The sequence below is a fragment of the Condylostylus longicornis genome, unplaced genomic scaffold (genome assembly GCF_029603195.1).
Source record: "Condylostylus longicornis isolate FDR11 unplaced genomic scaffold, ASM2960319v2 ptg000030l, whole genome shotgun sequence".
NCBI classification, from domain to species: Eukaryota; Metazoa; Arthropoda; class Insecta; order Diptera; family Dolichopodidae; genus Condylostylus; species Condylostylus longicornis.
Window position 1 is genome coordinate 1,849,927 of NW_026577999.1, and position 26,520 is coordinate 1,876,446.

General features: G+C 24.2%; 4 protein-coding genes across 7 annotated transcripts; 3 read left to right on the plus strand and 1 right to left on the minus strand.

The window, feature by feature from the left end:
• The first annotated feature begins 175 nt into the window (after nt 1-175).
• On the plus strand, nt 176-1,783 carry LOC129608018 (52 kDa repressor of the inhibitor of the protein kinase-like). 2 transcript variants are annotated; one of them, XM_055519318.1, is made up of 5 exons: nt 176-392; nt 445-732; nt 876-1,082; nt 1,168-1,448; nt 1,504-1,783. In XM_055519318.1, coding segments are annotated over exons 1-4 (735 nt in total). In that variant the 5' UTR covers nt 176-390; the 3' UTR covers nt 1,406-1,448; nt 1,504-1,783. The 2 variants fall into 2 exon arrangements, with proteins under 2 accessions (XP_055375293.1, XP_055375292.1); XM_055519317.1 differs by having other exon boundaries at nt 176-732.
• A 342-nt stretch (nt 1,784-2,125) lies between these two features.
• LOC129608154 (uncharacterized) lies at nt 2,126-5,275 on the plus strand. The gene has a single exon (XM_055519485.1). It carries the CDS (start codon nt 2,359-2,361, stop codon nt 3,391-3,393), a length of 1,035 nt encoding a protein of 344 aa, XP_055375460.1. The 5' UTR covers nt 2,126-2,358; the 3' UTR covers nt 3,394-5,275.
• Nucleotides 5,276-5,570: 295 nt separating this feature from the next.
• LOC129608152 (biotin--protein ligase) lies at nt 5,571-25,980 on the minus strand. Of its 3 annotated transcripts, XM_055519482.1 has the most exons (14): nt 25,549-25,980; nt 25,194-25,477; nt 24,958-25,114; nt 24,001-24,898; nt 23,724-23,922; nt 23,495-23,643; nt 18,605-18,761; nt 18,071-18,274; nt 17,819-18,001; nt 17,578-17,727; nt 17,269-17,412; nt 9,172-9,497; nt 8,625-8,814; nt 5,571-8,548 (listed from the first exon to the last, which is right to left on the minus strand). In XM_055519482.1, the coding sequence occupies exons 1-13, from the start codon at nt 25,682-25,684 to the stop codon at nt 8,643-8,645; spliced, it is 3,159 nt and encodes a 1,052-aa protein (XP_055375457.1). In that variant the 5' UTR covers nt 25,685-25,980; the 3' UTR covers nt 5,571-8,548; nt 8,625-8,642. The 3 variants fall into 3 exon arrangements, with proteins under 3 accessions (XP_055375457.1, XP_055375458.1, XP_055375456.1); XM_055519483.1 differs by having other exon boundaries at nt 5,571-8,814; nt 18,605-18,743; XM_055519481.1 differs by having other exon boundaries at nt 5,571-8,814.
• LOC129608153 (kinase suppressor of Ras 2) lies at nt 12,038-16,454 on the plus strand. Its single transcript, XM_055519484.1, has 3 exons — nt 12,038-13,594; nt 13,656-15,182; nt 15,258-16,454. The coding sequence occupies exons 1-3, from the start codon at nt 12,592-12,594 to the stop codon at nt 15,884-15,886; spliced, it is 3,159 nt and encodes a 1,052-aa protein (XP_055375459.1). The 5' UTR covers nt 12,038-12,591; the 3' UTR covers nt 15,887-16,454.
• Nucleotides 25,981-26,520: the final 540 nt, after the last annotated feature.

Below are 26,520 nucleotides of genomic sequence, written 5' to 3' on the forward strand. Positions count from 1 at the left end.
TTAATTTTAGTATTATGCAATTTTTGTACTACCTATCTGTTCTGGGCTTAATGCGTTTTTAACGTCAACCATTCATGAAAGAGTTATGAGTTATCGTATAAACACAGCTGATGACATTTTCTTTCTATCTGTCTGTCTTTTCTGTATGTCACATATTTGTGCGAATTATCAAAATAATGTCAATGCAAAAAACAAATTATTTTAATTTTTTTATTTTTGTTATTCCAAGTTAATTTTGCAAATTGCAAAAATATTTTTATATTTAAGTTGATCTTTTTGCACATGTAATGAATTTGGAAAAAAAATTTTGTTTTGAATTTTATTTTAGCTCTGCTATAAAAGGAAACTGGTTAACAAATTCCACAGCATGGTACACTGTATTATCTCAAAATGTAAAAATTTTACAGGAAGAAGAGGAAATAACGCTAACATAAAATACTTTAGGTTTCCAAAAGACAAAAAAATATTAGAAAAGTGGATAATTGCCTGCAATCGCAGTGATAAATTTAGTATCAAAAACGCTAGAGTATGCTCTGATCATTTTACAGAAGATGATTGGAGATTGCAAGATATATTAATGAATATTCCGAAAGGAAATAGAAAGTTGAAAAAAGATGCAATACCATCAAAAAATTTACCCTTTCAAATTGAACTATTGACAATCATGGAACGACAAGAAAAATGGAAAAAAAAGAAAATTAAAGCTTTGGTACAAGATATAGAGATGCATAGGTAATTTATATACATAGCTCGATTTTAATTCGAATGTTAAAACATAACTTTTAATTAAATACGTACATATGAAAATGTAAATCTAACCAGGTCTTTGTGTCAAAGCCGATATTTCATGCGCCAATATTTTTTTGTTTATTTAGATTAGATTTGGAAGGAGGTCAAGAAATTTTGAGTTATAAAAATGGGTTAAGTTCCGGCCAACAACCAGAAATAAATTCAATGAATGTTGGAAAAGAAAATGATGCGATTGGATCGGTTTTACATGAAGAAGAAATTGAATATTTAAACAATACAATTGAAAGCGAGAAAATATCAAATAATAAAACGGATGTACAAACTCAAACTGAGTACGTAAATGTGGTCAAACTAAGATTGAATTACACAAAATCATACACACAAATATAAAACATACATTTTAAATTTTGTAAATAGATGTGATGCTGAGTTCGCCTATAAATTAAAAATAGAAGAATTAGAAAAACAACTGGAAGCCTTAAAAAACTTGGATACGAAATGCTCAAATATGCTAGCATGCGAAATTACTCCAAAAGAAAGACTTATAGTATTAAACGATCTCATACCTAAAACCTTAATCCCCTCTAGAGGCTTATCTCCGCCCACTTGTCCATATTCTGTCAGTAAAAGTGAATTTGAAACAATTTGGTTTTAAGTGAATTACTTGCAATCTGTTTTATTGAACGTTAATAATATAGGTACGTAATTTATAATTCAGTTTATTTTTTGATTTTTAATTAAAATGATTTGTAGAAAATGAAGTGGAAGAAGGCAACAAAAAATTACAATTTATCAAGGATATCTAAAATGATGTATTTTTTAACGGAAACAGAAGACATGAGGATGAACAGTGTAGAAAAAAAAGTTAAAGGGTTGCAGTTGAACGATTTTAACAGTGTTACAACACGCGTTTTTCGATTAAGAAAAGCAATGATTTTTTTTAGTTTTTCTATTACAATTTCTTATACGTAATAACAATAAAATTTTCGTTATCAATAAGTAAAATGGCCAAATAAAATATATTTTGCTAAAAAATAAATGCGTTAAAGAAAATCTTTAAGTAAAAAAATTTGAAAATTTATTTGACAAGCATGATCAACATATGTCATTAACAAATCCCCTTGACATAGCAAAAGTATGTTTTTACTAAATTAAATGTATTTAGTAATTTTTCGCAAAAAATTATTACAAATTTAAAAATTTTTGTTTTTGATACTTCGTATAGCTTAATACAATAATAAACAATATAAAAATATGTACATCTTCACGGTGACGTAACATTAATCAGAGATGATAACTGTCATCGATTTTACAGCACATCTTGTAAATACTATTAGGCAATAAACATTTTTCCAATTGTTTTGTCATTTAAACTTTTCGAATTTCAAGCATAAAATATAAATAACAACTTAATAACAACTTTATTTTTGAAAAATAAATAAAAGGAAATATCGATAAAATTTTAAGTAATCTGACTACCATGAAAAAAATTCTTTCATAATGTAATAAACGTGTGAAAAATATACTATTGAAGTGTTATTGTTTGGCTAAAGATTTATAGAAGAACTTACAATTTACATTACATCTGATTGCTTACAATTTTAAATCATGGTATATGCTTGTGTGGTACCCGGATGTCAATCCAATTACCGATATAAAAATGGTTGTGTTAAAAAACATATACCTGCTTTCAATTTTCCTAAAAAAAAAGAATTGAGAGAAGCTTGGTTAAAAGCTATTCGTCGGAAATACTATATGGTAAATCAAAACAGCTCTGTTTGTATTTTACATTTTTCAAGTGATTGTTTCTCTCCTGATTCAAATGGAACACGTTTGTTAACTAATGCAATTCCCAATATATTTCCCATTGTGTCAAATTTGAATAAAAGAAAAGAAAATTGGGACGATAATCTTATTGGAAATTTTTCAAATTTATTAAGCGAAATTGAAAAGAAAGTTAATTTAAACCAGTGGTTTTTATATAACAATAAATATTTTGTTGTTTTGTGCCACTTTAAAAATGACAAACAATATGGATGTAAATTTAAATTTAGAATTAAAATTAATCGAGAATTACGAGTGCGTTGCTTTTCAGATGAATTCGAAGTACCATCAGAAAAATTTGAAAGTATTTTACCTAAAACAATGAAAATTGAATTTTGGAATCAACTTAGAAAATTGTTATGTTTTGTAAATAATATGGAACATATTACTATTCGAAATGATTCTTCATTTTATTTAACTCATGCTTTGGAATATTTACAAAAATACAAAGCATCAAAAGAAAATGAAAATATAAGATTTTTAGATATAGCAATGGATCAGATTAGAATGTTAACAACAAAACGTTTTAAATACAGTACTAATTCAATTAAAATGTCATTTTCTATTTTTAAATATTCAAAACCTTCGTATTCAATATTAAGTAATTTTCTCGCTGTTCCTTCTGATAGATATCTTCAGTCACTTTTAAATAAAACTCGTATGATAGAAAATAATAAAAATGAAGATCATATTAAAAATACTTCTATCATAGAAACTTTATCGGTGGAAAGAGTTGCAGAATCACCAAGACAAAATGAAATTGATATTATTTCAGAAGACACTATTGAATGGGTGGACGTTGATATGGTATCTATCTAATTGAAAAAAAGTTCAGAAGAATTTATTAGTAATGAAAAACATAGAAATTAGTTTTAATTGTCGGATAACATCGATAAATATATTTTTCAATTTTAAGAGTTCTGTAAATATACATTAACTATTGTATTTTATAATATTATGAATACATTTTTAGAAGTAATGTAACAATATACAGATATTAAAAAAAAAAATAAATTATTATATTAACAGGAAGTTTATACTTTACGTTTTTATAATTGAAAAATGTTAACAATATTTTAAATTTTTATGAATAAAGTTCATATTAAATACATATATTTTTTATCAATATCATTAATTATAAATTTTAAACTATTTTCCCAACATTTTCTGCTGTACTGGTTTTTATTTTTCTTCACAATCAAATAAAATGAAATTTTTGTAAAATTATTCATTAATAAATTCGGTAGCAAAATTATTTTAAAAGAAAACAAAATTTAGAAAAAAAAAATTAAGAATTTTTCTAAATTAAAAATAAAAGATATAAAAAAAATATTGTTTGTATTATTGTATTTCTATTATGGTAATTCTATGTACTTTATTATGTACATATTATGTACATATAATTACATAATTTTATTAATAATTAAAATAATGTTTTCAAACTTTTAAATAGGAACAGTTTTATGGTACAACAAATAAGTATATATTTATATAAATAGAATAAAATATAACCTAACGAATATTCACATAATTTGGAATAAAAGCAACTATTAGTCTATGGATTGTGCGAATTGAAAACATTTAATTTTTTGATGAGATCCTTTTATCTTCTAGACACCTATACACTTTCTTTGATAACAAGTTTTTTTTTAAAGTAAAATTTGATAATTTTTCATGAACATAATTTCATTGACTTGCTTATTATGTTCACATGTAAAAATATTTAGATTTTTCAAAATTTTTCTGCTATGTATGTACTTTATTATGTAGTCGCTTTACAAAGCATACATATTTATTTTTTTAATGCAGCTCAAAGAATACAATCACTTATTCTAGTTTTTGTTGTTGAAAAAATTCAATAAAGATGAATGAGATATTTTTGAGTTTAAGTATTCATTACAAAATAAATAATCTGGGCAAAAAAGTTGTCTCAAATTTTGGTTTTAGATTTAGTTCATAAAAAACCTTTGAAGATGTTAAAAACTCATCACCAATATTCTGTTAGTCGCATCACTTGAGGTAATTGTAAATAATTTTGTTTTTCTGTAAAAACCAAAAAATTACAAGTTGTCTCAAGGACAACAAATCACGTCAAGTGATGCGACTAAAAGAATATGGGTGTATGCCTTAGCTCCAATTTGATTTTTAGTGGGCATTGAGCGTATGACAAGCAATTATTGACAAATTAATCAGTATCTTGCAAACTAATTGCAAGATTTTTAATATCCAACTTTGTTAATTTTATTTATTCTTTTCTTTTAGATCTATTTTGTATTGATTGTATTCGTGCCATTTCAATGAATAATTTAATTAATTTTAGCTAAACGTTATAAATTGAATGTGAAAATATTTTCATTTACTTTACATTTTTTATGATCGACTAAATCCACCTAAATAATAGGTGCATATTTTAAAATGTTTTTCAATTCGTACACAATATTATGTTTTTTTCTTAAAATTTAAAATTTTTTTCTTCAATAATAATCCAATATTTATTTTTATAATTAAGTATATACTATTATAAGCTTGGTTAAAGTGCACTATATTTTATGCAATTACAATTTTTCTATAACTTTTTCTACCTAATATTTAATTATCCATTAATATAATTTTGAATTTTAAGTAACATTTTAAATTTTCTTTAAAAAATACAATAACATATGTGGGTTATTTAATTAATAATATTAGAGGTGATTTATGTAGGCCGATGATTTATTTTATTATTATGTATGTGTTTTAATTTTATGGATTTATGTTTAATGTTTTGCAATATATATTTTAATTTTTAATGCAATATATAATTAAATTTATTGATATATTGCATAATAATGTTATACAAAAAGGAGAATACTTTGCTAAGAAAATATTTTCAATTTAATTGCTTTTTAAAATTTAAAATAAATTTGTAATAAGAAACGTTTTGTATTAAATTTAAAATAATATTTTTATAAATATTCAACTTTAATTTTTAATAAATTGCCTTAATATTACTTTCAATCGCAAAATCGATGAAATCACTCTTATTTTATAATGGTAGATTAAATTATGTGCGATGCTTTAAAAATGATATAAATTCGAATATATGAATTAAATTATTATGTGAAATATAAAAAAAAATTATGCATATGCATACGTAAATAATTTTTGTATAAAACGAATGTATATATAAATGTATGTATATGTTTTGTATATATGAAAATATATAAATAATATGAAATATTTAGATTGTTGATTGAAACAATCTGACCCTTTTTGTTTTGCTATTTGTAAAATTGCCTTAGTTACACTTAATTCTACATAAACTTAAGCTTTTATTGAAAACAAATAGGATTTGTTATTTTTAAAATATTTAGCAAAACCGTAATATGATTCAGAATCCATTTTTTAATAAAATTTATTAGATTTAAAAATAATGTTGATTTTCTATTTTATTGTCGACATGAAAGCAAGTTCTAAAAATTTACCACTTAAACCAAATTATTTCATTTTATTCAAATATATAGTTTTTATTTTTAATCCTCTTTTATATTTATCTGATCAGACCAATTTTACTATAATGTAACAAATAACAATTCCTTTGAAAACACAAAAAAAAAAAAATTAAATTAAAAACTTTCGTATACCTAATATGTTTATGCCACAAAATTTTTGAATAATTTCAAAAATGATTTATTACAATTTTATAAATATTTTTAACATACATACTTAAGAAAATAAAATTAATTTATTGCTACCTATATTATTAAAAATTTTTATTTTAATAAAAATATCATTTTATGAAATATTTTCAATTGTTTTGCAAATTTAAAAATAAAAGTGCACTCTACCATTCTTATAAATTAAATTATTTAATATTTGCTTTTCTGATTCCAATTTTAAAATTTTCTTATATTTAATTTTATTAATATTTATTTTATATCTTTATAATTTATAATTTAAACTCTTCCTACAATATATTAAATTTATATATATATATATGGTTTCATTCAATATTTAATTTTACATGTTTAATTCAAGGCGTTTTATATAATATAAATAGTGTTTTTAATTTTTAATTTAACAATAAGTATTTTAAAATATTGAATATTTTTAACTAATTTTTCAAAATACATAGGTACTGGTATATGTATAATTTTTTATTCGCTTGATTATAAATGCACTTCAGTTAAATTTTTTTTATAGAATGTTTTACTTATTTAATATGAAGATATACATATGTATGTATGTTTTTTTTTTTTTTTTGAATAATATGTCTATTACAGAATATATGTTTAAATATGTTTTATAATAGTTGCATACAATAAACTCGAAGTATTTATATATTTTTGAGTTTCAATTTGCAGTAGGTTCGCTTTATTATTTTTAAGTAACTTAAGCACGATAAATAATATAATATTTAAAATTAAGTACATAATTTTGAAGTGGTAAGTAAAACAATATATGTATAGACAGAGGAACACCAATTAATTATATGCAATGTAAGTACTTACAATTATAAACTTACATATTGTTATGGATGTTAAAATTTTATTCAGAGTGCTAAATATTCAATTATATTATTTAATATAATATTAAAACACATTGTTATTTTATGAAATTATTCAAAAGTTTCAAAAATTTTCAAAAGAAATTCCTAACATTAGAAAAAAAAAAATTATGAATTTTTACATGAAAGGATTATGGGGATTTTTTTGTATTTGTACAGTGAAATTACGGATTTTTAAAACCAGTCACTGTCCTTAAAACTGAGTCATATAGGTGTATAAAAACTGAATTTACTTTAAAGATGTTTATGTAACTGAACACGAAAAAATAATATACATATGCATGTATTTTTATAATTTTTAACATTTTGACTTTCATGTAATTAGATGAAGTAGATTTAGTAGTAAATTTTTACTTATTACATATTCCTTATTTTTGATTTATCCAAAACAAAATTTTGAATTGGAATGGAAACCTAATCAGATTATGCATTCCCAGTGAAAGAAAATTAGCAATTTTTTTTTATTTTGGCTCTCTTAACTAATAATATTAATCTAATTGTATGTATTATAAATTTCAAAAAAAGGTAAGATTTGTTTAGTATTTTATATGGACATGGTAATATAGCTTTTGTTCTTTCAATAAATATTATACATACATATATTTTTATGCAAAATGTGATATGTAATTGAATATTTGCAAAGATTACACACAAAGTAAAAGTATGTATGTTCTTTTTTAAATTTTAATATTATTATATTCAGTTCCTACCGAATTTCAATAGTTGTAATTATTTTTCGTGATTAAGCTAGAAAGCGTATCTTACCCACTTTATACTGTTGCATACAAAATTAACTTAAATATCAAATATTTTTCTAATCGTCTGTGTATTAAGATTTTATAATTAATAAAAATAAATTAATTATCAAATGTGTTTCTTAAATCATCTCCAGTCAAATATCAAATAATTTGATTTATTTTTTTTTTGCCTTGTTTTTGTTTATATTAAATATAAAATTTTATAATTTTTTTTTTTTTTGTAATAAAAATTTTAATTTATTGGAACATGAAATAGCTAAAATTCGACAAGTTTTCAAAATTGTTAAAAAATTTAGTGAACAATCGTCTTATGATTAAATGTGAAAATTCTAATGTTATACAAATTTATTGATTTGGTTATACATTTTTAGAATTATATCACGAAAAAATTTAATATAAAAAACATATTACGATACTAGTTTTTTTTTTTTTAATTGTATTTTCTATGATTTGTTCACAAATACTAAAATAGTTAACCCAAAATTACATTGACAAATCATCATCAAAATCATTGACGAAATCATTGAATAGCCATTTAAGCTACTTAATTTGATAGTTCATTTTTTCCATTTTTTGAACTAAGCAAATTAATGGTAATTCTCTATTTAGATTTTGTCTATAGTATTTTATTAACTGATGAATTGACTGGAAATTTTTCAATCATATATACCTATAATTTTCAATTTTTTTTTATTTTATTAATATAACTATTTAATTTGATTTTTAAAATTTTTTAAATACATAACTATTTTTTAATAAGTCCTTTATTTGGGCAGTATTAGTCCACGTATCATATCAAAACTATTACCATCTGGTTGTACAGAATCAACTGTACCATCGTTTGTTTGTACTTTTAGATAACCATAATCATCTATTCCAATAATTGTTGCATTTTTTTCAACATTATTTTTATTCATTATTTTAACTTCTTGATTGCTAAAATGAATAAATAAATATTAAAAATTTAATTATTTGAAATGATATTAATTAAAATTTCATATAGTTATTTTAATTGCGATTATAAATGTTTGACAGAGTTTTTATAAAAAAATCATGCAGCATAATACTGCAGTTGTTATTGTTTAGACCAAATCTAATTTAAAAATTTGGTGTAGCAAAATTAAATTGTTGTTTACATTTAAGGAGTCCATATGTGTGAAAAAATATTAGTTATTTTATTCATTAACTAATTTATTTTATTTATTGTTTATAATATTTTTAATTTCAGTCAAGAACATTGTTGTTTGTATTCATTGTCGTTATAATAAAATTAAATTTTTTGAATTTACTTACCTATGCATCCAATATTTATAATATAAATCATATACTTTTTTTAAATCAGATAATTCAATTAAATTAATTAATTCTTCAATATCATTAAATATTGAGGCAATAAATTCTTCATATCCTATTTGAGGAAGTTTTTTATGATTAAGACTATTATATTCGGATATAATATCATTAATACATGTTGTTGGGGATGAATTCGTTAAATTTACTCCAACACCAATATTACAAATTGCTTTTGATTCAACAACTGTTGTATTAACAACACTTCCACCAATTTTTGTTTTATTCGAATAAATATCATTTGGCCATTTAATTTTAATTTCCAAATTCTAAAAAAGAAAGATGTTAATTAGCATAAAGAATTTAAATATATTTAATAATGAATTCTCTAAATTTTTATATTTAATGCTTAGATGATTTTAATTTTAACAATAACCTAATTATATACCTTTATTATTTAAAAATTGATACTCAATTATATTTTTGCTTATTTTTGCTATGATAAAAATGATTTATTATCCAATTAGTTTAAGATTTATAAAATTTTAATAATCGGGATAGAATACCAAGTCGAACATAAAAATATTATGTAGGCTAGGTACTACCTCTTCTTCTTTCTTTTTTATGTAATTTTAATAATCAACGATAAGATTTACAGGTCCTAACTAGTTTTTCTAAATAAGAACTAATGTAATATATAAGATTAATGTTAATAATGTGTAAGAACATTGAATATAAGTAAGAGCACGGTGATAAATATTTTCAAATGTATTTGTAACGAAATGTTATTGAAAATTCTACTCGTATGTACCTATTAGTTGATATTTTAAATTCTAAAAATTTATTTACATATCTATACAAAAATGCGTCCCATATTATACCAAATAATTTTAACAAGAATAAACTGGTACTTTTCACTGATATTATAGGCCAGGTAGGTATATACATACTTTATGTACAATTTTGTGTATGTGTCTGAATTGCATAGTGCATATTATATAAGTATGTATATTTAAAAGTAAGACAACAATTAAAATTTATTTCAGTTTAAATTTAAAGTTTACAGAGAATAGAAATAATTTGTTTTAAAACAAAAATAACTTATTAAATATTGAAAGCAATATGTCTGAAGTAAGAACAAAATCTATTTGGAATTCAAAATAGTTTTTTAATTCAATTTTTTCTTTTTAGTTCAGTACAATTGTGAATGAACATTTTTTATTATTTGCCGGATCAGACATTATTGTTAAATATAATTTTTCATGTGAACTTATTGTTGTATGTCCGAGGGGAATTCTAGAAGATGTTGAAGAGATTTTAATGCAAATAAGTTTTAAAATAAAACCAAGTGATATAAAATATTTAAGAAAGAAATCTGAAATTATTGGACCATTTAGTATAATAAAAAATAATAAAATATTAACTTTTGGTCAACAAGAGGTTATGAAAATACCAAGTTTAAATATATTAACAAGGCATCGTTTACGTTGCTTGCTAGGATTAACAACAAAACTTTGGTTTCTTAAAGGCCTAGAATTGATTCCGTATAAATTTTAAATTTTTGCTTCAAAATTAAAAAGTTTTTATATTAAAAATTTAATAAATTATGCTTATTATAAATTATTTTTGTGTCTATCACTTATAAATAAATTAAATATTATACTTTTATATAGATTGTTTTTTTTATAATAATAGAATAACTTTTAACCAGTTAAAAGTTTAATTAGAAGGTGTTATAACTTATTAGTTTTGAATACATTACAGCATTTAACTACATATGTACATGTGTAACATATTTTTTACTTAAAATTTTAATGTTATACATAATTATTTAGTTTCTCATTATACTGTTAAACATAATTATTAACATAGGTAGGCAGACTCGACCTCATAATTATTTGTACTTACATGTACATATATCTTTTTTTATTTTAACGTTATACCTAATTACATAAAACATTAATCATTTCTGGTTCTTTATTTTTCTAATTATATACCATTGTAGTCCTATTTAACGATTTTCCGAATTGAAACAGGGATTGAGACTGTACTGTGTCTTCTCATGAATTACCTGTTGATAAATCCTTTTTAAATTTCTTTGTATTTAACAGACAGTGTCTTAAACCTGTATTATGCTTAAGATTGTATATTGATGTTTCTTATTTAACTACCTATAGGTTTTGAGAAGGTAGGACATAATTAATGATTCGCAGTTTGGTTTAATTTTAATATTAACTACACAATACACGTAGTCATAAACTCTATAATATAAAGATGCCTGTGGTATTGCAGAGCCTTATGAAATAAAGATGTTTGTGCTGTGACATAGTACAGCTACACATGTATTTAGTATTTATAAACATTTTATTTAGGTATTACTTATAGGTACGTATTATAGCATGCAATTGGCATAGTATATAAGTAAAGCCAGTAATTATAAACCGAATTTTAATTTAACAATCGCAAAATACCATTCGCGTAACTTTGAACTAAATTTGTTCGAAACTATGAATTTGGAGATTATTCCCAGGATGGAAAATATCAATTTACTTTTTAACTGTGTTAAGTAACAAATATGTACCATACAATTTGTTGTTTTATGTAAAGTTTACATAAATTTCCGAAAATAAGTTTTTGTATTTAATACTTTTGATGATTATTAATATTGCATAATGTTATTAATTTGCAAGTGTGCACAGGGCTTTTCTTCTACATCAATTGACGGAACGTGTGTTTTCGTTAAATTTTCATTTTTTCGATCAAATTTTGACGCAAAGCTGTCAAGTTATAATATTCAAAAATTGATTTTTCTTATGTATTTTCATGTAGAATAAAAGTAACTTCACATAAGGAAAAAAACTAAATTTGCAAAAATAATTGAATTTCTATTAAAGTATTATTTATCAATACAATATGTACATATTTTTCTTTTAGTAATTTAAGTGTACATTGTAAAATGTGGCGAATTTAGTTACGTAAATTTGGCTATAAAATTTTTTAGAAAAAATCTTAATTTAAGCCTCTTTAATTAATAAGTACACAAAATTTAATTTTTCATTTTGGCAATAAAGTACAATGAAATCAATAAATTAATGTGCAGATAAGTTGAATAACGAAATAACAAAAATCATGTCGAATTATTAAAAATAGAAAAAAAAATATTCCTAAAGAAAGTGTTGAAAAAAAATTTGAAACGTCAAAACGAGAAAAGTACTTATGGAGATAAGACAAGTCAAATCGATTGCTGTGCCATTCGGAGGATAACATGGCATATTTTTCGAAAGTCCTTGAAAGTTGGACATTAATTAGATAATAATGATTTTATATACAAAAAAGTTGTAATTGAATCCAATATTTTTGTCTCTAAATTTTTTAAAATTTTCATGTTGACTATTTTTTTGAGTTATTTAATCTTAAAAAAAAATGTCAATGGACCCAAACGGCCTCGATGTGCTTCAAAGCATGATCGATATATCTGCAAAAAGACTGGAAGGTTTAAGGACTCAATGTGCCACAAATGTAACACTAACACAGGAAGAGATTCGTAGTTTGGAAGCAAAATTAGTTCGAATGTTCTCAGATTTATTAGTAACTAAATCTAGATTATTGGAAAGAATACCAAGTTCCGGGCTATCAACTTCTGGTCCTGAGCTGCGACAATGGCTACGGGTTGTTGGTTTAGGCCAAGAATCTTTAGCAACATGCTTGCAAAGATTGAGCACATTAGAAGAATTAATAGAAAAATCTGATGAGGAGTTAAAAGATTTATTAGTTAGTAGTACAATTTCAAAAGAAGAAGAGACAAGACGCTTAACTACAGCAACAAGCAATTTAAAAAGATGTTATTATACATTAAAGGATGGGAAAACCTATCCTGAAAATTTGTATTGGGACTCATGGGATCGTCAATCCCACCATCATCATTATCATCATAGAAGTGATTTTAATTATGGCGAAGGTGGAACGGGGGTAGCATCGCCAAGATCATTAAGATTAAAACAAATTAAAGTAAGACAATCTCCTGTTACTACAATTTTATCGAACGCGGCAATAAGTGGTGCAAATACTGTTAGTGGCAACTTAAGCAATATTAGTAATGTTACATATAATTCGGAAACCGTACAATCACCATCAAATACAACACCTGAAGAATTTTCAAGTTTTCATGGATCAGTTCACACGCTAACACCATCCCCATCGCCACCAAATTCTCCTTGTTTAACAAACAGCAGTGGCGATGGTTTCGGTACCGGATGCAACAGCAGTGGAGGTACAGGTGGTGGCGGCAAGTTGGGACATAGAAAATCAGGTACTCCGCCTCCCAATAAGAAACATCAAACTTTACTATCTTCACATTCCTCAACACCTTCTCACAAACCTTACCCATCTAGTGGTAATAATAATAATCAAAATGTACTAAAATCGGGTAAGAAAACATAGTTGTAAAATAAAAATATTTTTTTATGAGATTTATTATTTGTAAACAGGGTTGTTAGGTAGTCAGCAAGCAATAGAACAACAAATGAATAAATCTAAATCACCAGAAACACAAAATTTATCACAAGAACAACAACAAATTTTAATACAGACAGCACTTAATCAGTCTACAAATTACAGCACACAGAATCCAAATAATAATAATATATCACATATCACAAATACCCCTAGAAGCAGGCTTCTTACAGAATCTAGTCCAGATACTCCATCTTTTGGCAGTGGCGGTGCACCAACAAATCGAATTATATCTGAAGCTAATACAACTGCAAATAATTTACAAGTTCCTCGATCGCCTTGTACACCAATTACAGGTGGTTCAATGAAACATACTATTCAACATCGTTTTACAAAATCCATTAAAGTATCAAACTGTGATTTATGCCAAAAACAAATGTTTTGGGGTTTGAAATGCAAGGAATGTAAGTATCGTTGCCATAAAGATTGTGAGCCTAATGTTCCGCCATCATGTGGATTACCTCGTGAACTTTTCGATGAATTTAAGAAAACCTTGACGAACGATGGTTTTATGCCAGCGAACACGTCACCGATTTTAACTAACAGAAATCCGGGTATTGGAGGACCTGGATTATTAACGACAAATCAAAACCGACGTCAAAAGACTTCGGCTAATTACCCCACACACGATTCCAGTTCACCCGGTTCGAGCTGTAACAGTTCATCACCATCGAGTCCTGCTTTATTCAATCATTCACAGCAGTCCTCACAACACAGTAGTTATTCAACTGCTAGTGGTAGTACTGGTGGAAATCATCATCAAATATCTACACCTTTATCAGCGGCTCACAAGGGTATTAATCAGTTTAATTTTCCTGATGTTACTGTAACTGCGAGTCACCAAAATAATACACATATTTTACATTCCGGTAGTAACAGCACCGGTGGTGCAATACTAACAGGAAGTTTAGGAACGCATTTTGAGAAATCAGAAAATTATCAAACAAGTACAAGTATCAGTGTAAGTGTATCTAATTGTTCAAGTGTTTTTATTGGTTCCAGTAACAGTGAGAAAAAAACTGGAGATGATTTAAATAATTCTACTAGCGGTAATAATCAAATTCGGCCACCGCTTTCAGAACTAGCTGATACTCATAAAAGTAATGATAGTGATAAAACAGTATCACTATCTGGTAGTACTAGTGCTAGTACAGATTCTGACAGAACACCAGTAAGATTGGATTCGACCGAGGAAGGAGATTCCGGTAATTGGGCCAGGCAACATTCGTTATCTTTAAAAGAGTGGGATATTCCTTATGACGATTTAAAACTGTTGGAGAAAATAGGTAAAGGACGATTTGGTACAGTTCACAGAGCTTTGTGGCACGGAGATGTTGCTGTTAAATTATTGAAAGAGGACTACTTGGACGATGAACGTACACTAGAAGCTTTCAAACTAGAGGTAGCAAATTTCAAGAAAACTCGACATGAAAATTTGGTGCTTTTCATGGGAGCTTGTATGAAGCCACCATATTTGGCTATAGTGACTTCGCTTTGTAAAGGTATGACATTTTTTTATTTTTATTAATGTTTTCCTTTATGTTCTTTATTTTAACTTTATTTTAATTTTCGTTCAGGTAATACCCTTTATACTTATATACATCTCAGGAAAGATAAATTTAATATGAGTCGCACCACCTTGGTAGCCCAACAAATTTCTCAAGGAATGGGTTATTTACATGCTCGAGGTATATTTCATAAAGACTTACGGACAAAAAATATATTTTTGGAAAATGGAAAAGTCATAATTACAGATTTTGGATTATTTAGTTCAACCAAGTTGATATACTGTGATTTAGGCTTAGGTATACCTAATGGATGGCTTTGTTATTTGGCACCGGAATTAATGCGTTCATTAACTCCATATAAACCTACTGATGAAATCTTACCATTTTCTAGAGCATCTGATGTATATTCATTTGGTACAGTTTGGTATGAGTTACTTTGTGGTGAATTTCCATTTAAAATACAATCACCAGAATCAATTATATGGCAAGTTGGGCGTGGTATGAAACAAACATTGGCTAATCTACAAACATCCCGAGATGTGAAAGATATATTAATGTTATGCTGGTCATTTCAGGCTGATGACAGACCTGATTTTCCAAAACTTTTAACGTTATTGGAAAGATTACCAAAAAAACGTTTAGCAAGAAGTCCTTCACATCCAATACAACTATCTAGATCAGCAGAATCAGTTTTTTAGATATACATACATCTATTTAAAAAGTGTCTTCGAAAATTATAGGAAGACTTATTATTATATATGTATAAAAAATTTATTTATATATATATATATATATAAAAACATAATATAAAAAATTAACTGACTATTTTCTAAAAATTAAATGTATGTATAATTATACATATATCTGTATATAAAAAAATGAAAATCTAATTATTTGTACATTATAAAAATATTTAAGAATGTGTATTATTTTTATGTTTCAATAAATATTTTTAATATACTATTTAATAAGTAAAAACTAAAGTATAAACAAGAAAAAAATTAATAAGGTATGATAACGATAGGAAATGGAATTTCGGAATCGTTTAAAAATATGTTTTATAGAAGCATATGTATATGTGTATATATATAAGGGTTTACCTATATTAAATCAAATAGTATTTAAGGATTATTTTAATTTTTGAACCTGAAAATTTATTAAAACCAAAATTATTTTAAATAAATGAATCAAACTAAAAATTTGAAAATAACAAAAAAGTAAACAATTAGAGCATATTAATTATCTTTATGACTATGCCATTATATAGAGAAAAAAATTTGAACAAACAAAATATCATTCCTTAAATATAAAATTAATATTGTAAAAATATTCAAGCATTATTCATTAATAAAGTAAAGAAATAATAAAAAAAAAAAATATTTTATTTCTTTCATTTTAGAAATGCTGCCAATTAGAATAATACTGAAAATACCCTACACTACGTGCATGAATTTATACTTTTAAAGTTTGTAAATTATGATTTATTCTACGAGAATTGTAATCAGATATAATAAATAATGATAAAAAAAATGGTGTACTGCACATTGTGTTGGTTAAAGAAACAAAAACTTATAAAATTGGAGAAATTGAATATTTCACACTTATAATGTTGTAAGTATTTACGAGTATAATATCAATTTATAAATATTTCCCATTTATAATAAAAATAAAGAAAACGCGAAGCTATTTAAAATTAATAAAAAAATAGATTTTCCAAAATAAAATATAGGATCGGAAATAATAGAATTTGCCCAAATGTTTTATAGCTCAAAACAGAGTTAGAAAGCAAGAGAAGTAAATATAAAGAAATTACTTTACAAATCAAATGGATTTTCAAAATTCTTAAAATATAAAACGAAAATTAGCAGTGTGGAATGTAAATTATTTTATCTCCATAATTTTTAATAACTTAATGAAGTTAAATTTATCTTTTTAAAATCGATGTTTAAAAAAAATGTTATCAGATTAAATTTTAATCATTATTTCCATTAATTTTTCTTACATAATAAAATTAAAATGAATATTAAATGTAATGGATAAAACTAGAAATTAATTAAGATAAAAAATTATTGCAACTTACCTCATAGCCATCCCGTTTCAATACTGAATTAACAATAGCTATTGTTACTAAATGTTGAACAAACGAAATTTTTTGTCCTAATTTTGAATTCAGATCAAAGTGTAATTGTATCGAAAACATAGCGCATCCACTTGGGCTTAACCACTACATTTAGTAAGAAAAAAGAAATTTAAAAAATATTTTTTGTTTTAATAAACCATTGTACGAGCATTTTATATTTATTTTTATCTATGTATTTATTTATGAACCATATTAAATCGTATTTAATGTAATTAAGTTTTGGATTAAAACACAAATTTTTAATCTTACCTGATTACTATGACGACCAGATCCTTCTGTTTGATGTCGAGGAATAACAGCAATTCCATGAACTAATGTTAAATCTGATATAACATGTTGAGAACTGCTAATTATAGGCGCATATATGACCAAACGTCCGATTGAAGTTGTTTTGAGATTCTGTAAATTGTTTTTTTTTTTCATAGTAAATATTTTATAACGCATATTAAGTAATTTATATAGCTGTGTTTACTTTTAAATATGTACTTACTTCAAAATATTCAACGGTAGAAAAATCTTCTGGACACGAATGTATAAGTATAGGTAGTAAATTTGTACTAGCTTTTGGCGGTGTAACATTTTTACCACAAAATCTTAATGCAATATTTTTGGTTTGTATAATTTCATTTGAATCCATAAATTCTTTTAATTTCCCCAACAGTTCAAATTTTTCCTATTCAATAATATTAATGTAAATATATGCAATATAAGTAGTAAAATGTTTTAAAGAAAAAAAGTTTACCTCATGCATTCCCAAAAAATATGCATTCTTATACACACATTTAGGTCCATTTGTATCGATATTAGTTAAATCTTTAATCTTAATGTCTAAATAACTTTTTAACAAATCAGCCAAAATTTCTAGTCTTGCCTTATCACTTCTTTTTAATATATTATATTTTGATTCATCGTATTCAAATTGACTTGGATCCGTTTCTAAATGAATCTGAAAATAGATAAATTTTAAAATTAAATGCATGTTTCATATAATACTTTACAGGGTAGTGTTCGATATATTTTTACAGAGTGAAAGTATTACAAATACAATAAGGAATTTCTGCTTAATTGAAAAAAATTGCCAAAAAACAATTTAAAACTATTTATTTTGGGAAGTGTGTTAAGAAGTACATATTTTCTCTTAACTAATATCAAAATAATTCTTTAATATTAACAAAATATAATTATGAATTGATTTTCATCAGCCTTTTTTTATTATATTTTTTGTTAGGGTTGATTTTACATAGTACTGAATAAAAAATTTTTTTTTTATACTTACTTGAGAGAAAACAGCTTTACCACCACTTTTAATATCGTTTGCCAGTAATATACTAGGAGTATTCCAGGTTTCTTCGCTTCCTAATATCTTAACATCCAAATTATGTGATGATCCCTGAAGATCTTTCATTTCGATGGACCTTGGACATACTAGAGCTCTAAGCCACATATATTTTTTTTATGTTTTTCGCGACAACATTTAAATAATTTGAAAACACGACACGAATGTTACAAAAATGTATAAAAAAACCAAACAAAAAACCAAATAAAATAAAAAAAATAAAAAAAAAAGAAAACCGAAATCAAAACCGAACCGAAAATTTAATTAATTAAAATAAAAATTTTTCAAAAAAAAAAAATTTTTTTTTAAATAAAGAAATCCAATAATTTTTTAAAAATAAATTAAATAAAAAATTAATTTTTAAAAATAAAAAATACTCATAAAAAATTTAATTAACAAAAAAATTTTTCAGGTTTTCAAATTAATAAAATAATTTTTTATAATTTATTTAAACGAATTTTTTTTAAAACATAAAAATAACAAATTTTGTGATTTAAAAATTTTAGTAAAAATTTACAAGAACAAGGATTTTTGGTTTACAATAAGATTTTATTATTTTACAAATAAAAAAAAATTAATGTTTTCTCAAAAACGGATGTATTTGAAACAAAAAAAAAAAATAATTAAAACATTATTTTTTAAAATTTAAAATCAAACATATAAATTTAAATTTATCACATTTAGATGTTTAAATTTTGTATTTAAATTATTTGTTGAGAAAAATTGAAAGGTTGGATTTAAAAAGAAAAATAAAATGAAATAAAATTAATCATAATATAAAATTATACAAAAAAAAAAGAAAAAAAAAAAACAGCGAGCCGCAACACAAGCGATATTTCATAAAAAAAAATATGAAAAAAAAAAGAGAAAATAAATTAAATTTTAATAAAATTTGAAAAACAAAATTAATTAACTAAAATTAAATATTTTTTTGTTTTAATATTTTTTTTTAATAATGCTACTATTAAAATTTAAATAATATTTCTAAAACAAGTAGTTTATATTTTGTTAAATAAGTATATGAGAATAAAATATAACTGGGGTGTTTTTGTTCTTCTATTTGTACTTTTGTTCTTAAATGCTACAAAAATGTCTCAATTTTTGATTTAAAAGAATGAGATTACTAGCCATCTCTTGTTAATTAGAAATTGAATAATTTTCATTAATATATTTCCATTTTTTATATTATACAGTGGTGTTCTAATATAACGAACGATGTTCAACGAATGTCGTGTGGTTCGTTATATCGGATAAATTCAGACTTCTTTGTGTTGTTAATGCTTTTTATTGGTACAAATACGCACGTAAACAAAAAACGATCGACCGCAGAAAAACCTGAACAAAACTGACCAAAAAATATCAAAATATGAGTAGAATGTGAGTACATAACATGTATAATAAACTTTATATAACGGATAATATTACTGACTAACATAACTGACATTGCAAAATAATCATAGCAATAGAAAAACAAAACTTTGCCTATTCATTATACTTTGAAACAATTTTTTTTTTTTTGATATTCGTCATATGGAGTATGTAATTCAAAAAATTTAACAGGTGGTTATATAGGAACGATCATCAAATTGGGTATCTGTTATATTGGAACACCATTGTTTTTAAAATAGAATATTGTATAAATTCTATTATTTAAATAGAAGTAATTTCGTTTTTTAGTGATTATAATATTTTATACACATATTTACATATTTTTCTTATTTAATTAATATAATATATATTTATTATACATTAATTACCTAAAATTCTTTTAATTAAGCTATTATTATTCCGTAAAAATTTCTCGATATGGGATTATAATAATATTAATATAATCAAATAAATAACGCCCATATATGTGGGGAAAAGAATCGATTAGTTTTAATTTTCCCTTTAATAATAAACAGTTAGTTTTCGAACTCAATCTCAATTTCGCATAAATACTCGGCTTTGTTAATTAAACATCCCTCTTTGTAAAATGCATAAAATTCAGTTCAAATTAAGTATTTATTATAATTCATTTTAAAATTAATTGCTTTAAAGAAATATAAAACAGCTCAATTTTGATAAATTTTTAATAAATATTCCCACATATATTTTTATGATTAAAATAAATTAATTTTGAAATAATTTTGAAATAAATCTTTGTTTTTTTTGAAAAATCGAATGAAATTTGTACAAAAATTTTAATTAAATTTCTTTTCTTGTTGAAAAATTTATTTAATTTTTTTATTTAAAATCTTATTAGAATTTGTAATTTAGATAAAAAATATCTTTAAAATTTATTTTTGTGTTATCAAAAGAGCTCTGAAAATTTTGTTCAAGTTGGTGAAATATACATATGTGACTACTATGCTAAAAAAATAAAAAAAAAAATTCTGTAATAAATTTCTCTATTTCATCTAATTTATCTAATTTTTATGTTCAATGGGTGAAAGTAAATCTTAAGTGATTTATATTACAAATATTTCCAACCTTTCAATTGATATTGAGTTATTACTATATATTTTTATATGTAAATAAAATATACCTATGAAAATCGTCATTTCATCTTTAATGAAAACTTTGAAATTTTAATAAAGACAAATGATTGTTTATCAAAATTTATATTTAACAAAAGAAAAACTGATGAATTACGTTGAACACATAAATAGATTTCTAAAAACGCTTATTCTAGTTCTCGAACACAGTATTGATTAAGAAAACAAAATTTGAATGGTTAGAAATCTCCTTCAATTAATTTGAGACTAAATGTTACAATAGTAGTTTTTCAAATATTTTAAGTAATGTTTTCAAACTAATTTTAAATTGAAAATAATTTGCATTGCCTTCAAAAAAGCAAACAAAAATTAAAGAATAAATAAATAAAAATAAAAAAAAATTAAATTAAAATCAATATTATGAATACTTGAAATTAAACCTTCATATTTGTAGCCAATTTTATTAATGTTTTCGTTCTTGTGAAAACAAGTTTTTGTATTTGAAGTTAGTTTTTGTAATATAATTTTAATATTATATGACAAACTAAAAAAATAATTTAACATTATTCATCCAAAATTAAAATTATTGTCTTTCAAAGATACATATAAAGAAATTTTTACATAGAACCATTATTTAATTCTAAAAGCTTTGACCTGGTTCTTGCATACTACAATTTCGCAAGTACGTATCAATTTGTATTGCCCCTTATTTTCACTGCACCGCATTTAATATCAAACTGAATTAATTTCTGAATAATTATTCTTCAGTTCGAATTTAAGTAATTCTAATTAAGTAATTTAAGAACCTATTGTGTTTTGTAATTATTTACAATAAATTCAATTTAGGAATTGTTTAGAATCCAAAAATATTCTAGTTTTTAAAGATTGCATTCAAAACACAAGACAACGTTTATTTATAAGATCATTTTCAAAAATTACTAGATTCTTATTGTTATCAAACATTTATAAAATTAAAAATTTTCAATAAATGCTTTTAAGAAAATGTGAACATCATTCCTAAAGCTATTTTAATAAATTAAAAAATTTGCAAATTTATTGTGCTTTTTCCGGTTTAATAATCAATTCTGCTGTGGAAAAATTCTCAAGGCAGTCATGAAAAGGAAACCAAAAAATATATTTGTGAAAGAAAAATTAAATGTTTACAAGTGATTAAGAGGCCTACTACAAATTCCATTTTATTTTTATCTGCCTTTTTTTTTTGCAAAATCAATGTGCTAATTGTGTTATTTTTAAAATTTTGTTGCATTGGTATAAAATAAAATTAATATTTTTTTAAAAGAAAAGTACAAAATGACAAAATAAAATTTTCAAGCGACTAGGCTAAAGACGGTAAGGTGTACATTAAATTTTATACATTGAGAAAAAATTGATAATTAAAATGGATAAGTATATATATATACATATGTACCTAAATTTGATTTCATTATTATTTTGTAATTGGCTTTTATTCAAAAATAAAGTAAAGTAAAATTAATTAATTTAATTTCGAAACCACATAAAAAATTATAATTGTATTTGTAATTATAACATAAATTGTAAAAAATTTAACAACTTAAAAATGATTAAACAAAATAAGTTATTAAATTAATTAAATTATTAAAATTTTTAGCAAAATTTCCATGATGCTTCTAATCTTAATTTAGAAAAATATACTTTTATTTAATTTAAAACTTTATGTAATATAAATACATAATATGTTTGAAAAGAATTAATAATAAATTTGTAATCCTTAAAAATTAACAAGAAAACTTTATAAATTACATTCCAAATTTATTAATTACAGCAATATCAATAAAATTGTAAAAAAAAATAAAATAATTTTAAAAAGTAAGAAATTGAATATATTATTTTTGTCTTTAATAATTATTTTTGAAATCAAATTTTCATACATACATGTGCGAAAAGATTTCTAAGTCGTGTATTGTAATTTTAATGCAAAAAATTCATCTATTTCAGACTCAAAAATGTGTAATTTATTTTATGAAAATTTCATATTGGCATTTCTGTTTAAAAAAAACAGTTTTTCTGCCCTGTTTTTTTAAATTTACTTCAGTAGTCTAATTCTCAAACAATTAAAAGTTTCTACTTCAAAAAGGTTAAACATTAAAGTTAAATTTGTATTAAGAATTTTGTAGTGTTCCAGTCTCGCATTAAGTAAAGTATAAGTAAGAAAAAAATTATTTTGAAAGGAATTTCAAAATTGTACATACATACATTCATATTTTTTAATTGGCTAGATATGAAATTTTCATTATAAATTGCAAACATCAATTAAAAATATCTATTAGTTATAAATTAATTGAACAATATGATGAAAAATTAAATTTCTTACGGTTTTTTAGTTAAAGTGGAACTAGAATCTTCGCTATCAGTTGAAAAATGTTTTCGAACTGGTGAGGGTTGATAACAAAATATATGATGCATCATTTTAATCTTTTCCCACTTACCATAAGAAAATTGAACTAATTCATGTTCTCTTACCTTAAATTTGAAAAATAAAACAAAAAAAAATATAAAATAATAGCGAATTAATAATATTTAACAAAATAAAAAGAAACTACTTCGGCTGTGCGATATGTTGGTAAAACTATATGTAATACATCAGAACATAATGACAACATTCGGCCTCCCCTAAGAAAATAATCTAATAGAATTTCGCCAAATTGATTTTCAATAGTTCCACAAACAATCAGTAAAAATGTGTTGTCAGCCCATATTTTTTCTGCAATTTGCTGAAGTGTAAGCGAATAAATTGTATATCTAAAAATATAAATGATTTTTTATCCAAAAAATATTTTAATTATAAAATTTATTTATGTGAATAAAAATAAAATTTACGTATCAGGTTGTAAGATATCTTTCAAAGATGAGATGACACTGTCTTTAGCACTAGCGCTATTTGAATAGACTAGAATGTTTGGAGGTTTGTTGTCACTTAAGCTACGTTTATTTCGTTTTAAACTAGGTCGTTTAGTATTATCTTTTTGAACGGAAATTATCGGTTCAGGTTTCTTTTTTTGATTTGATTCTGCAGTGTCAGATTCAGAAGCAATAAAAGTTTTTGTAGTTTCTTCAATTGGCTTATTAGAAACGGAAGCTTTTTTGATAGTGTTTGTTTCAGTCTCTATTTTTTCACTAGAACTGGTGGGTATATGAGAATCATTTTGGACTATTTCTGTAACTTTTTGCAAAAGTTGGATTTCCTCTTTCTTTGGTGTTTCTGCTTTTTGCTGATAAAGAGCTGACTTCGATGGCGAGGTTTTTGAAGGTGAAAATGAAATTGGCATTGCTTGCGATGGAGAGGATTTCAGTGGAGATGGTTTTAATGGAGATCCTTTTGGTGAAACGGATGGTACAGGTTCTTCAGGAGCTCTACGCATAGGGCTAACTTTCGCTTCAATTTTTATTGGGCTTCCACGAGGTGATGATATTACCTTTTTCGCTGGGCTTCGCTTTGAATCTAATGATGTAGATGTGAGTATTTCATCTGTATTTTTGCTTAGGGATGTCGAAGGTATTAGGTCAGGTTTAACTATTCCTGTCTTTCCTTCTGTACGGTTTTTATTGTATTCAAACTCCGTAGCTTGACTTGCAAGTACACTTAGGCTTCTTAATCCTACTAAATGTTTTTGCCAATCTTCATCTGACAATTGCCGCACAGCACGACTAATCAATTGCTTCTGTAAATGATTTTTTATTAATTCAAAAGGCTGTGGTTGTCCTTCATAGCAAACAGCTATAAAAAATAAGAAAATTATATTATAAAATGTTAAAGAAATTTAAAAAAGACAATACATTCAATTCGAATTAATGGAAGATGATCGTTAATTGTAAAATTATCTTGCATAAAGGTAGATATTATTAACTTTGTGAAATGATCAATATCAGATTGTAGCAAAACCGCAAAATGAGAATCGATTTTCCATGCAATTGGCTTACCATATTCCTCAATCTAAAAATACATTTTTATTATTAGATCAAAGTTTAAAAAAAAAACTATTTCGTGTCACAAAATAATCAATAACATTTACCATAACTACAAAATTTTCATCTAACTTTTCTTTTAATGGAATGACATCAGTCTCTAGTAGTAAATATATCAAGTTATCCTCATTTAATTGTAATTCCAATTTTGATTGACTTAATTCAAATGGAATGAGATTTGGCGGTTCTGGAAACGATATCCAAGGCGCCAAATGTAATTTTTGAAGCGGTATTAAAGAACATCCTCTTTGATTATTTCTTAACCATAAAAAATCTGAAATTCGGGCTTGACTACGATTTGTGCAAAGCTCTGAGGTTGAACTTACTATTTCTTAAAAAGTTTGAATGCATAACATGAGTAGTTTCGTTTAAGCGGAACAATAAAAAAAAAAACTAACTTACCATTACCTTCAATAGGTATGCTATAAAAAGCAACACTATTTTTTCCTGCTATCTTCTCTGTAATTTTATTACAAACGTTCCTAAATCTCCAACTTTGAACATAAGTAGCAGCAACATAGTACAATGTTAAAAACATATTTGAATGACAATCGTGTTATTTTTTAACTTCTTGTTTTTGAAGATTATTATAGAAAAAAACTTATTGATGGCTTGTTATGAGGAATGGGGGCTTCTCAAGGATTACAAAATGTATCGAAATTTTATGAAGTCATCTTTTGTAGTAATAACCAATTCAAATAACACTTTAAAATTTTTAAAATGAATTCAATTGAATACTTTATTTATGAATATTACAGTTGCTATCAAATTAAAATAATAAACAATTTTTCGCAACGAAATTATAAATTTTATTTTGGTTTCGTAATCCTTATGTCAAAATTGGTTTTTTGTTAAAGAATATTTTGTTTTGTTCGATTGCTGTTTGACGTTATTGATTGTCGAACATTTTGTATTACATGTTTTTCCCATAGTGCGAGTATAAAATATTTGCATAAAATTTCCCTCCATTCAAAATGGTTCTTTTTTTATTTTCTTAAATATTCACAATGTTTAATTTTAATACTTTCACTTTCCAAAGCTGGATTTGTTGATTGTTTCATTTTATTCAATAATTTGAAAGAAATAAAAATATTTTTTAATTTAATAAAAAAGTTTTCATTTATTCATTTCATTTATTCATATTGTCGTGCTAGGTGGAATATTGCCAATCATTTCTCTCTAGTATAATTCGCCTTATATGGATGTTCCTCTAGTATAATTCGTTCCTTATATGAACATTATTCGCTTTATTAAAAAGGCTACTTTCCAGATTTTAAAAAATCAGTTAACAATTATAAAAAAGTCTTTAAACTTTATTTTTTTTATTTAAATGGTGCAGCGTAAAAATTTTACAAAGTTTTACATTGTGGAAGT